Source organism: Scophthalmus maximus, chromosome 8 (assembly GCF_022379125.1).
Source record: "Scophthalmus maximus strain ysfricsl-2021 chromosome 8, ASM2237912v1, whole genome shotgun sequence".
Lineage (NCBI taxonomy): Eukaryota > Metazoa > Chordata > Actinopteri > Pleuronectiformes > Scophthalmidae > Scophthalmus > Scophthalmus maximus.
Window position 1 is genome coordinate 15,098,248 of NC_061522.1, and position 13,367 is coordinate 15,111,614.

Sequence of the window (13,367 nt, forward strand, 5' to 3'; positions counted from 1 at the left end):
CATCCAGTCTCATCAGTTGTTCCTCGCTCTCCTCCAATGCTGCCGCTACCCTTCGAACCAGGTCATCTAAAAGGTCACGTGACATCGATCTTGAAAGGTTCTTGAATGAAACTGCAGTGCACAGTATTAAACTTGGATTGCGTTGTATGATGAATGATGATGAGGACGGATAAACTGCAACTCTTGTGTGTCATAGGCAAAGAAAACACAACTCTTTAGAGAACTGGTGTCAAAACATTACTTTATCTAGGATGAAATGTCCTATCAAGTACAAAAGAGAATCTCTTCAGAGTTGCCATAATCTGTTAAAAACATAGAGAACTTTTAATCTGCAGTTTTGTTGCTTCAACATTACCCCCCCCCCCCTCCCCCACCCCCAGAAAAAAGTAAACAAAACTTGAGAACCTTTCATTGATATGAATAAATAATACAAGAAATGCAACGTCAATGTAGAAGTTATGCTTGATTGGTTGGTTTCTTACAAAAGAAAGTAAAGCTCTTTACAAGTTAAGTCACTGTGTCACTCTAACCAATTCAAAAACTGTTTGCTCACAATATGCAGCACTTTTAATATAAAGGGCAATTTCACCTAAATGTAGAGTTCACTTCAATTAAGAGAAAAAAAAAGTTAAAATATACTGGCGGGCTTAGTTGCTTGTTTCAAAAAGTGAAAAATTTAAGTTTCTAGTGCTCTAAAAATCTTTAATCTCTACATATTTGGACAGCAATAATATACAATAAAGATTACAAACAGTGGATGAAACATCATCGTCAGATTACAAAGTGTCGGACGTTTGTGTGAAAGAGAAACAGAAACGGAGACAGAAGCTACATCATCTCTCAACCCTTGTACACACTAGAGACAAATTAAAAAAACTTTCTGATTCAGACTGATTTCTAATTTGAAAAATTGTTTTTCAACATCCGCTTGGAGACAAATGTAACTGTCTCATGACGGCTCCCCCTCCTATAAAAAGTATAATCACACGTTACAAAAAATGTTCCCAAATATGCAAAAAATTTAGCTATAAAATTTTTCATACAAACCCCACGGTACAAAGACTCCACAGTCCCCACTCAGAGTTGACTCCCAGACATGCTGCCACGGACCGCAACATAACTGAGTTGATGCTGAGTGGAAAAGTCCATTATCCAATTACTTAACCACGCTTTGAGGGCGAGTTGAGAGACACATGTGAGCCAACCTGTCAACGTCAATGAAATATGCTGGAAGAAGCGGCTGATAGATAAGAGGAGGGAGACTTACAGACTCAGCCACTGACAGAAACTGACACGGAGCTTTCAGGGAGACGCTGTGTGTGTGTGTGTGTGTGTGTGTGTGTGTGTGTGTTAGTTTCCCCTTTGTTCGACGCCCTCTTCTCCTTACTGCTTGACCTTCGACAAGGTCAAGTTCAAAGGAGCCGTCAACGTTCTTCACTTGCAGTTTCAGAAAAGCACAGAATGGGAAAAGGTCAAGAGAAGGGCGGGGTGCAGTGGGTGTGTGAGGGGCATGATCCGGGCGTTTCCCTCTGGAAATTAAGGTGAAGGCGGCACAGCCCCTAAGACAAAAAAAAAGTCCCTTGAATTAATTTTGAGTGAGCGCTGCCTACACCCACGCACTGAGAGGTTCATCTGACACAAAGAGTCATCTCTTGACAATAATAGTTTTCCATCTAGCGTCCATGACAAATCCAAGCGCCGGGCCACTGTGATTAGGGAATGTAAATGAAATGCACCATTGACAGACATATTCAGATCCTATGTGCCTGGTTCACGCTGCGAGCAGGGAGACGAACCTGAGGGACTGGTTTCACTGGGGTCAGTTTGTTGATGGAGAAAGAATGCTCATACAAAAATAAAAAGCTGCTCTCAGGTATGAACTGCTCGGTACCGTCCGTGGATGTGAAGCCTGCAGATCCTGCATATCAGGCCTCATGTGAAGCGCGACCGGGACATCTCTGGACTTGTTGACTGTGCCCACTTGGAGCAGGGGACGAAGCCTGAATGCTGGATGTCTGTATCTGTATGGAAACGTGACAGGATTAAATGAAAGTTGAACCTCTGGGCGGGAGGAACAAAGCGAAACACTTTGCTATATAGGACACACAAAAATAGTGATCAGCTACAGAAAGAACAGGGCTCTTCAAGAGTGTGTGCTGTTGCCATGAGATCGGACTGCCACTGCACATCCCACCAGACCACTCGTCAGTTCCATCTGCCATCGTGCCTCCAACATCCGGATCTGTCTTCTCATGGAGCAGGCTGCACTGGTAGGAGCGGCTGGCTGGGAGGAGACAGGCGGCCAAACAAGTGTCTGTGGACGCCCCCGTCCCCGGTCTGAAGGTGGGACTTCTTTCTCTTTGTCCCACTGATGTTTAAGATGAAAAAGGGGCTTTTGAATTCACTTCTTTCCCCCTTCGCACGGCAGTACAGGTGTTGGGAGGCGAGGCCGGGCTCTTTGACGCCACTGCACGCTGATTTGCGGCGGGCAGTGCGCTCTCCTCGACAGCGGGCTCAGGTTCGGGTGCAGCCTGACCGGGACCACAGGGCGTAATCGTTCAGAGGAAAACCACACTCCTCGTCTTTTTGACACTTGTTTTGTTTTTTTTGTTAGGAGGGAGCTAAGAGGCTGCTGACTGTAGCTTGTTGTTATGAGACCTACAGAGACGGGCAAAGAGAGGAGGAAGAAACAGTTGGAAAACATTGTTTTCTTTTCTTTTTTTTTATTAAAAGCTTTACAATATGACAAAAATATGCACTAAGGGAAATACAAAAACCCCCAAACAAACAAAACAAAAAACAGTATTGGATGCCAGTGGGTCAGACACTTTGACATAGACCAAGCAGCCATGTTGGTGAAATTCTATTGAAGTATATGATGCGATGTGGGCCCAAGAAATTCTATATACAAGGCCCTTTTTAAAACCTGGAGACCGCCGAGCTCGCCATATTTAGAACAGGAAAGCTAAACTAGTTTTTTCTCCAATCTATTTTTTTCTTTTTTTTTTTTTTACAGTTCCTACAATTATTTCCTTGAGAACATAGAAATAGTCCTTCACAAAAACAAAAAAATATGCACATAAAACAACATTATACACGAGTACAGCCGATAAAAAGAAACTAATAAATGTGGCAGGCTTTTTAAAAAAAGTTGTCAGCTAAGAAATGAGGTAAAAAAGTTCTGCTGCAGCAATTTGTGACCGGTACAATAAACAACAGCTGTCAAATTAAAAGATAAGTTATATCTGTGTTTGGGGAGCTTAAGTCAGATTTCACGATAAAAATCAATAACTTTGATTTTTTTTCAAAACAGAATCTCGAGAAAGAGAAAAGGAAACTATTCTGCATTTATATCCAACTCAGACATAAAATATCGGTCATCTGTTGCAAGAAGTGTACGAAAATACATTTTCCCTAGGATGCTTTGTGTAACCAACATGGCTGCCATTATCAGACAGTAGAAACGTTTTTTTTTTCTTTCCGTTGCTTATAAAATAAAAAAAGGATCACACATACAGTGTGGCTTATATGCACTTTCTTACAAAGTTTTGAATGCTGTTGTAAAACAGCAATAACCCAGGAGAGCAAATTGTTTTTGTTTGTTTTAAGAGTGACCCCGGCACCCAGGAGTTTGACATCACAATCTGCAAGAGAGGGAGAGGGGGGGAGGGAGACGGGGAGAGAAAGAGAGAGAGGGGGAGGGAGAATGGATGGTGTAAATACATGCGGGTGAAGCACATCACTGTTTTATGCACAAAGAGCTGGATGCAAACCACAAGAATATCTCAACTTATTGAACATCAGAGCTAAAACGCTCAACTTCAGTAAATGAAAATAATCAGTTAAGTAAAGCTAAAGCAAACCACTGTACACATGTATGAAATTATTCAAACTGCGGCTATACTTATATATATATATATATATATATATATATATATTTAAAAAATCTTGTAGTTTGCATCCACCAAAAGCAAATCACACACCGCAGTGAGGGCAATGCAGTGAGGTGAGTTCACAGACACAACCAAGCACTAGATAGTATAAGTAGTTCTGTGGGTTCAACAATGTCGAAATTTGTATGATGTCTTTAACTCGCCTGAAACCAAATAGGCCTGAACATTTGTCCTCTAAAAACGTCAAACAATGGCAGAAAATGCACTTTGATTACTCGGTGAAAGCGCAGGGCCGACATGTTGTTGTAGGTGTAAAATCAGCTGACTGAGAACTGAATGTGTGTGAAATGAAGATCCCGCCAAGATGGAGCGAGGGTGTGACTGAAAGCTCATACTGTGCAGAGAGAGAGGGAAAAAAAGAGCTCTTGGCGGCAAAAGCATGTATCACTTCCACAGTGCAAAAAAAGAGTGAGGCATTGAAAAACGTAATACATGACTTTGAAATTCAAACATCTGCGGAGGGTTTTAATCCTCATCGCTGTCTTATCTTGATTTGTTTCCGGAGACAGAACGAGTCTGCTGGTTTCATGAGCATTCAATCACCCCCCCACCCCCCATCATAATAAAATAATATATATAAAATACAGAAGATGACAGAAAGGCCTGGAAGAGACACAGGATGGTGACCCAGGAAATCAAAGAGAAGAAGGACAATGTGTTTTTACATGAGAGTTAATATTCTATTGACCTTTCTGGAGAAGGCCTGTGTCCACCGAACCTCCAGGGAGGTCTGGGCTCAGTCGGCTACAAGACAGCACAGCTAGAGCCGCTAGTGACTTGTTGTTAAGGACGTTACATTCCACATCGTGGATGTCTCCCAGTCGGGGGCTTAACTCTCTCCATTTCTGCTGCTGCTATTTTGTCTTTCTTTTTCTAATCATCATCATCATCATCATCATCATCATCCTCCTCCTCCTCCTCACTGCCACCGCCTTACCTGCTGGCTTTAAAGCCTTTGAGCTTCTGGACAAAGAAGTTCTCCAGAACCTCGGCACACTGGTAGAAGGGCGAGTCACTGGGGTTGTAGTAGCGGCAGTTATCGAAGATTTTGGTCATGTCTGCTACAAACTCGGTGAGCTTCACGTACTCGCGCTTCTGTAGCCTCTCCTCCATGGTGGAAAGGTCTGAGAAAAGGGGGTTGAAAAAAAGGAGAAGTTTGGTTAATGATTGCATGTGCAGTATGTAATAGGAAAGAAACAAAATGAAACAGGCCATACAAATTTAATTGCTCGATCTCCCCGGAGACAAATGCGGAAGCAGCAGCAGATAAACGGCTCGTCTAATCAACTCGGTTCCTCTCATCAGCATGCCTGCTTCAGAGTAATTGCAGCCCATGTGGCATGTCGTTGTCACACGTTCAAATATGTTTCCTGTGAGCACAGTTCGTCACTTTATATGTGACAGTAAAAATCCAGATTGTGTGCCAGCTTTAACCTCGATCTCCTCAGCCTTTCGGACGAGAAACTGAGATCTGACCGATTTGACATTCCTGAGGAGAGCATCATTATCCCTGAGAAAGAACAAATCCGCACAAAACGAGTGGAACCTCTGAGAGTCCGATGAGCATCAGTCTGGCTCTCCGTGGAAAAGGAGCTTCTCAGTGCAACTAACCTGGTTGAATCACGTTTAAAACTGAGCAAAATACGATTGAGTTGGTGAGGAAGCTAACTGGCAACAGGCGAGGCTTCATATAATCTGCTGCTGCCGGTGGGTTGCTCTGCACGCTGTCCCCGGGGCTACGATTCAAACAAACATATCCCACTCTTAACCCCCTTAACCCCCACCCAGCTGGCCAGGGGCTGACGAACCTCATGGTCAATATCAAAGACCTCCTTCTTCTCTGTCATCAGATTTCTTCTCAAAACCCTCCAAGAACCACCAGCGGCTGCCGCTACACCAGCAACATGCTCTTTCTATTTTTTTGAAAATCAACAAGGTCTTTTTCTTGCGGTGGAAGCGAGAGGGAAGGGCGAGAGTTTCCAGGACCGGGCCAACAGGAGCCGTGTGTGGGGCTGGTCCCTTTCCACGGCGAAGACCGGCAGAGCAGACCGGGACCCGCTCATTAATGGTTTGTTTGGATGGAAGTTAAAAAAAAAAGCCCCGTTGACCAAAGTCCCCGTTTACCAGGTGGGTTTGATCTGAGTCGGAGGGCTTCCTCCCCACTGGCCTCCTGGCAGCTGAGCTTTAATGTGTAAGATACAGAGGCCGGGTGTTACCTCCACTGCCTAAAGCAATTAGAAAATGAAAACGGTTCAACTGAGGCAATTCTATCTAGACTGCTCCCAATCCCAGTCTGACTCATTCAGTGAGTGACTTGTGCTGAGAACATTAAAATGAATGAGGCCAGTCCACAAAGGATGTTTGACGGGCGGCACATTTAGAAAATATTGGCTGCATCACCGACATTGACACTGGGATTTCCTTTCATATTTTTATGTGCAATACTTATTTTGTGTGATATAATCTAAGGATGCAATTTTAGTGATTATTTTCATTATCAATTAACATGAACGTTTTATTAATCCACTGATCATCTATCATGTCTGTAATAGAAGTTGCCAGGTCGCTCGTTTTGCTAAACCAACAATGTGAAGATATTAAATTAATGATAATACAAAAAAAGAGAAGAGCAGAAGTAGATATAGTAGCATATTCAGTATTTCACTTGCTATTTACTTGCTTGCAGACAATCCAGGACAATGGAGAATACATTTTCTATACCTTTTTTTAATTTGGTCTCCCTCCCCACAATTCTCTTTTAGATAAAAATGAATTACCAAAGTAGGGAAAGCTCATTTTCCGTGGAGCTTCTCCTTCATCCAGGTCATAGTTATCCACTAGGGCGTTGAGTCAAGAGCAACTGGACTTGGTTGTAGCTTCTTGAAGACGTTTCACGTCTTGGATGAGATGTGAAATGTCTTCAAGAAATTACAGCCAAGTCCAGTCCCGGTTGTTCTTGATTCCACACCCCAGAGAAAAGCGTTAACATCAAGAAAATAAATGATATGAATGCTCGTATGGTACTTAAGGTGTGTATAATTTTGATTTCAAGACGTTCCTCAACGATAAGCATTTGATTTCAGAAGGATATCAGTGGCTCAGTAATAACACTCAGAAAAACATCTGGGAGTCGTCCAATGTAGAAACGTGAGAAAAGTTAATATGCTCCATATGTACACAAGTATCTGCCAACCCCAGTGTGATCTGAGGCCAACTGACAAATATCCTTGGACAAGCAGTAGCTGGGAAACATTCAATCACGAGCCTTGAAGTCACAATTGTTGTTTTATGTGTGTGACATGGACGAGGCCTTTCCACATTTCCTCCACTCACCCATCGGTTCCTTAATGACCCTGTAGTAGTCTGGGGCGTCATTCGTGTCCACTGGCTCCAGGAACGGCCACGCCATTTTATGCGCCTGCGGAGCAGCGAGGGCCCGAGAGAGAAAGATAAAGAGAAAGACAAGACACTTGAGAAAGCTGAAACCGATGAGGAAAAACAAACGACACCAGGAAAATGACACTGGAAGCAGGTGGGTCAACACAGATGTCCCCCCCCCCCCCCCCCCCCCTCTTTCTCTCACACACATACAGTACATGCAGACCGCTGCACGGAGGAGGAGAAAATGAGAGGAGGAGGAGGAAGAAGAGAAAAGAAAGGAAAGCTAGAGAAAAGAAGAAAAAAAGCTGAGGCCGGGCAGCTGTCCAAGTAGCACTCAGGGGAGCCGAACCCATCAGATAAGACACACAGAGCACTTTTGTTTGCTGCTCTTACACTGTAGTGGGGCGACAAGGAGCCGTGTTAGTGTTCGGTCCATCGCTGCTGATAAAATGAGCACTACAGTGGAACTGTTGCTTCAGCTAGTGGAGAGCGTTTGTGTAGCTGGGGCACAAGGACGTTTTTTGTATTGCAGAATTTTTTTTTTAACAGTAAATCGCTGCTTTACGTGTAATGCCATTCAAATTATCTTGTAGTATAGTAAATGATCTTTTAGAAATCCTTTCAGCATAATATTACATTTGATTTTTGTTTAATTATCACAAAGCCTTATGCATCACTGCACCGCACACTGTGAGCCAGTCTCCCGTTTACCTGTAAAGAACGCAGGGTTCTCCGTAGACCCTCGTAGTCCTTGTCGGTGAGCGGCGTGAAGACCGTCATGGCGTCCTCGGTCGACTGACACTGCGGGCACACGTACTGGTCGATGTGATTGGCCTCGCTCTGCAGGATGCCCACACAGCGACCGTGGTACCAGTTCTGACACCGATCACAGCCGATGTAGAACCTGGGAAGACACAAAGCACTGATGTTTACCAGTGATTTGGGGCCATTTGCATTGTAATTTAATGTTCAGAAATGTACTATGCAAATAATTGTACTTGTTGATCGAAAGGGCAGAGCTCAAGGTAGTGAAGGAAAAACAGCCCTGTAATATCAATTTCTTTAAGCATCAAAATTGGTTAGATAATGGAGGAACTGGGAAGGGACTGCTGTAGAAGTGATTATAAATGTGTACATACACATCTTTCTGTTGATTTATAATCAGATTAACTGATTTTAACGGCTACTGACTGAGGTTAGAGACATATACATCTTCTCATTGACAGTAACTTAATGGATATATTTTCACATCGCCCATTCATTCCTTAATGTCTCATAAAGTCTTACTACTGATATTTTTCACTCGCAGCAGTATGCTTTTGCATATAACTTCATATAGTGGCTACATGTGTCCTCGTGTTAACTTTCACTATATCACAAACACTCGGATGGCAGCTGCTTACTGGGACTCGTCGTACGGCGTCTGGCAGATGCAGTACAACTCCTCCGTGCTGCTCTCCTGGCCCCGTTTACACTCTAAGCATATGTAGTCGTCCATTTTCTTGGCCTCCTTCTCTGTGATGCCCACACAGTCGCCGTGGTACCAGTTGGTACAAAGGTCGCAGCCTATGTAAAACCTTCGGAGAGAACAAGAATGCAACAGTGTTGTCACTGATGTGCGTCAACAAATGGACTTTATCACAGTTTTTGAAATATTTGAAAGAGAGCTGTGTTTTTTCACGACCGAGTTTGGGAATGAGAGGTTCGATCTAAATTGAAAGGTGAGCCTCATTTAATGATTTATTTGTCAAATTGCAAGTTGTGTTAACTTTTTAAAGAAGAGTGACTATAACTGGCAGACGAGAGCATCATCAGTTATGACAGATGATTTCCTTCGACTTCTCTAATATCAGGGCAGTGATGATTCAAAGCAAATGTATGTTTTGATCTGGACTTAATGTTAGAGTAAAAAAAACAACAACTTTGCATCTGTCTTTGTGTTTCCACCATAGCTATAGAACCTTGTAGCTCATCCAAATTAGGAGATGCATTAAAAAAAGATGCATTTGTATGAGATGAGTTTGTGAGATGTTTTAACTGATGATAGAAAAAAGGGGACGGTGGTAACGGGGGACTGAAAATCATACTTGGTCTCGTCATAGGGCGTCTTGCAGATGCAGTAGAGCTTGATTTCCTTCTTGCTGTCCTTGGTACTCGTCGTCGAGATCATCTTCTTCTTCTTGGACTTGGCGGACGTCGCGGTCTCTCTCTCCTCCTCCCGTTTCCTCTTGTGCGTGGGGGTGACGGCTGTGGTGTGGTGGTGCTGAGCGCTGTGCGCGTGTACCAGAGTGTGTTGCTGCTGGTTGTGGGCGGCCTGCGCTGCGGCCTGCGCTGCCTGGTGGGCTGCAGCCTGAGCCCTCTCCTTCTCCCTCCGCATCCGCAACAGGTCCCGCTTCAGCTCCTCCTGAGGAGAGTGATGTCATGACAGGCGGGGTCAAAACACAGAGAGAGAGCAGGAGTTGGATTCATTCATTTCTGTTCAATTATGTTTTAAAGAGTTGCCATCATTATACCATACATTTGTCATTTTGTTGAAAAATTATTCTTAGCATTTGAAACCCCTTGAGAGTTCCCACTTTAAAAAAAAACACTTTCCAGAACATTGTCAAATCCCTTTGTAGGTGATTTAATCAAACCTTTTTGTTTGCGGGATGACAATGTTTTTTAGGACATTGTACTATTTCTCTAATTTCCCACTGTTTTAAAAATAAAAAATAAATAAAATGGCCAAAAAGTTTCCAGTTTTTCCAGACATGTGAAACTTTTTTAATTTTTAAAAAAATGTGTAATTTGCATATTAGTCGAAAAGGCATAGATTTCACTCCCGTTTTTCTGCTGTTATGTCCCTGCCCCTCTTCCTCCATACCTGGGCCTCGAGCTGCAGCTCCTTGTCAAGAAGTGCTCGCTTCTTCAGGATCTCCATCTTGAGGCTCTCTTTGTGCCGGTAAAGGAGCGAGGAGAGCTTGCTGGCATTGGCCAGCCTCTTTTTCGCCTCCACCACCTCCTCTTTTTTCCTCCTCTTGGCCGCCTGCCTGTCATCCTTGTCTATCCGGTCCAGGATGTACTTCATCACTTGGTTGCATACGATCATCCTGAACAGACACAAAAGAGGAGAAAGGAAAAGAAAATGTTTTCTCACTGACTCTGGAAAGTTGCACTAAATCATAAAAGCATATTGTATAGAATAGTAAAGTGAGTAAGTTGGGGATAAATGGCCCCTTGAATGCAGTAAAAATCATAGTCAAACTATAAAACAGCTCTGTCCTACTGAATCTAGTACCCAGGTGAAGATAGGGCTGTGGTTCATTATGGGTATTTTAAAGGAATAAAAGTAATAAAATAATATTCCTGCTGAGAGAGAGGAGAAGGATGAAAGAGCAGGGAGGGAAACGATTATCACATATCTCAATCTTGAATTCAGAAAGCCAGTGCAGTCAAAATCACAGAGGAAGAAAGTAATCCCTCTGTCACACCGGTGGGAGGAGTTGAATCTGAAGCCAAACAATGCCTCAATGTTTGAGAAAGTGCAAGCTGCATGACAACTGGCTTCTTGAAAAATGTGAACATCTATCTTTGCACATGTAAGAAATGGCAGTTCGTGTCAACGAACAATGAGAGCGTTTCTCTCAGCAATGGTCCTTGAGGCTTTCTGGTGGCTCAGTTGTATGAGCTGTGTAACTACAAAGTCCTTTGGTTTGACTCTGGCTCTGGACTTTTCTTGTATCTTTCTGTTCTCCACTCCAAAAAAGACAGCTTGCTTTTCCCAACGTTTTCTACTAATTCCGCTCGGAAATGCTTTGGCGGATAAATGAGTTCAACTTCCAAAAACAAATTATGAACACAAATCCAATGGCTACTTCCTAAAAACTAAATTGTGCCATCATTCCTCGCCCCCCAGATGTGTTAGTGGGCCACCTGTCTTACAGATGTTAGGGTTGTTTGGTCGTCTAGTCTTTATTTGTATGAGACTCGTTGAGTAGCTGGGAGCTGAGAGGCGGAAGAGAGCTGCGGTGAGAGATGGACAGATAGAGGACGACTGTGAAGCTACACTGTTCTTGTAAACACAGGAACAGGAGGACAGGTCATACACGCCCAAACTCAAGCAAAAAAAAACAAAACAAACAAATGCAGAGGGGGATTGAGGGTTGTGTTGTGGTCAAGGAAATAGTAAAAGAAATATTAAGAAGAATAATAAAAATATGGGAGAAAGACATGCATATAACACAGACCAAGTGTCTGTATGAGGCATACAAATGAGAGAAAAGTGTCTTATCAAGGGGTTTTACCATCATGAAAACAAAAAACCTTTGGCCTTGGCATTGATACTACAAGTGTCCGACAAGTCTCTCCTGGAGAGATGAAAGGTATTTGCTCACTTGGTGTTTGATGCTGCTGGTGGAGACCGAGACACTGTCTAACACATTGGTCCTAATCTGCCATGAGGAGGCCTCATTGTCGTCCTTTTTGTCCACTCTTTCCCCTCCCTTCCATTTGTCTCGTTTTTGTACGTAACAAAAAGGTTAACTTATGGCTCTACATCTACCATGTGTTCACTTGTGTTCGCCAACATTCACAACTAAGATTGAAAATCATTCCGAGTGCCTCGTTCAGGGCATGTTTGTGTGAATGACACACAAACACGCCCATGGCTGCTGAGGTCAAAGATGGGCCAGGGTTCCTACAGGAAGTACACACTGCACACGCCGAGGACACACACAAATGAAACAGGAGATGCAAACGAGTTCCAGGTAATAAGAATTTGTGTTTTGATGAAGAAATGGAAAATGGATGGAAAGTAAGCAGAGAGACGGACAGCAGACAGAGTGGCTGTAGTGATGTCACGGCAGTCTGGGTTTGGTATTTCAGGTCTGTGTGAATGGGCAGTGTTGACACACCGTCTGTGGACATAAGGGCTGTCGGAGTCAACTGCAGGTCAGAGTCTAAACTATCTGCAGCAGAATAAGACTTTGTTTTAATTTCATACATTTATTTGGTTGTTTACAGAAGTAGGAGCTGCCCGAACCTTTCATTCATAATAAAACATAAATGGTAAAAGTGAGCCAACAAACATCTCTGCTATTAAGGCTCCATCACTCTGGGTCTTCAGCGAGTGTCTTGGGAACTACAGTACCTGCCTGGCCCACTGACAAGAAGAAGTCCTGGCTCTTGCAATGTCACAGACTATCAATATCTCAGATTCAATCCTTGTGATATAGAAGAAGTTAGACTGCTTAATTTGTGAAGTAAAGAAAATAGATATGACAAGCTGAAAGCTTGTTTATATAAAATGTTACTTACTACATCTCCCCAAATGAGTGAAGGCCTTTAGATCCTCTTTTGGTTTTTATTGTACAACTCCTCTCATTTATAAATGATAAATGATTTGTCTTTGTGTTCATGTTTGTAGGGTCACAGTGAGGGCGTACAACTGTGGGTGGTTACACACCCTAAGGTTCCCATGCTGTGTCGTACCTCCCAGTGTGGTGTTGAACCGGAGTCAAGCGGAGTGAGGAGAGGACAGTGTACAGGCTGTGTACAGGAGTGGTGAGGTTACAGTTCTATATGAAGACGGCATCAATTCAAAGAAGCAGGACTGTTCCATAGATAATGACCCTAAACACCTTTTCTATTCCGTTATAGCTTGCTGCTTCAAAAACATATTGCCACAGTGTGTGTAGTCTGATCAGTGAGGAAACTCTAACTCCTCCAACGGCTCTGAACCCTTCAGCATAAACCTCTGAATACAAAGCAAAACATCAAGCCTACATATTCACACAAACTCACAGCAACAAGTTTTGGAGACTAACCTCTGATTCTCTTCTCTCTCTGCTGGCGTCATGGTCTTCTTCTGCTTCAGATGCTCGATCACAGCGTTTTGTTTCATCACCACCTGAAACACACAACGCAGGGAGACGTCAGAACAAACCGCGTTTAACAAAAGAAAAGATATTTACAGCTTTTCCAATATTTTTCATGTATGTTTTTCGGCCTTTTGCCTTAGAGACGGCGAAGGAGAGACAGGAAAGCAGGGTG

General features: G+C 43.2%; 1 protein-coding gene across 8 annotated transcripts in view; it reads right to left on the minus strand.

Moving 5' to 3' along the window:
• Window positions 1-224: 224 nt before the first annotated feature.
• Window positions 225-13,367, minus strand: part of LOC118312587 (nucleosome-remodeling factor subunit BPTF-like) — a 42,142-nt gene continuing 28,999 nt past the window's right edge. For 5 of the 8 annotated variants that reach the window (XM_047333859.1, XM_047333857.1, XM_047333856.1 and 2 more), the window contains 8 exons: window positions 13,142-13,224; window positions 10,201-10,426; window positions 9,422-9,738; window positions 8,738-8,911; window positions 8,046-8,238; window positions 7,287-7,371; window positions 4,891-5,077; window positions 225-2,658 (listed from right to left, as the gene is read on the minus strand). In XM_047333859.1, coding sequence (XP_047189815.1) covers window positions 2,622-2,658; window positions 4,891-5,077; window positions 7,287-7,371; window positions 8,046-8,238; window positions 8,738-8,911; window positions 9,422-9,738; window positions 10,201-10,426; window positions 13,142-13,224 — 1,302 coding nt within the window. In that variant the 3' untranslated portion in view covers window positions 225-2,621. Of the gene's footprint in view, window positions 2,659-2,706; window positions 3,645-4,890; window positions 5,078-7,286; window positions 7,372-8,045; window positions 8,239-8,737; window positions 8,912-9,421; window positions 9,739-10,200; window positions 10,427-13,141; window positions 13,225-13,367 lie in introns of those variants that run through there. The other 3 variants (XR_007031325.1, XR_007031326.1, XM_047333858.1) reach the window with 3 other exon arrangements.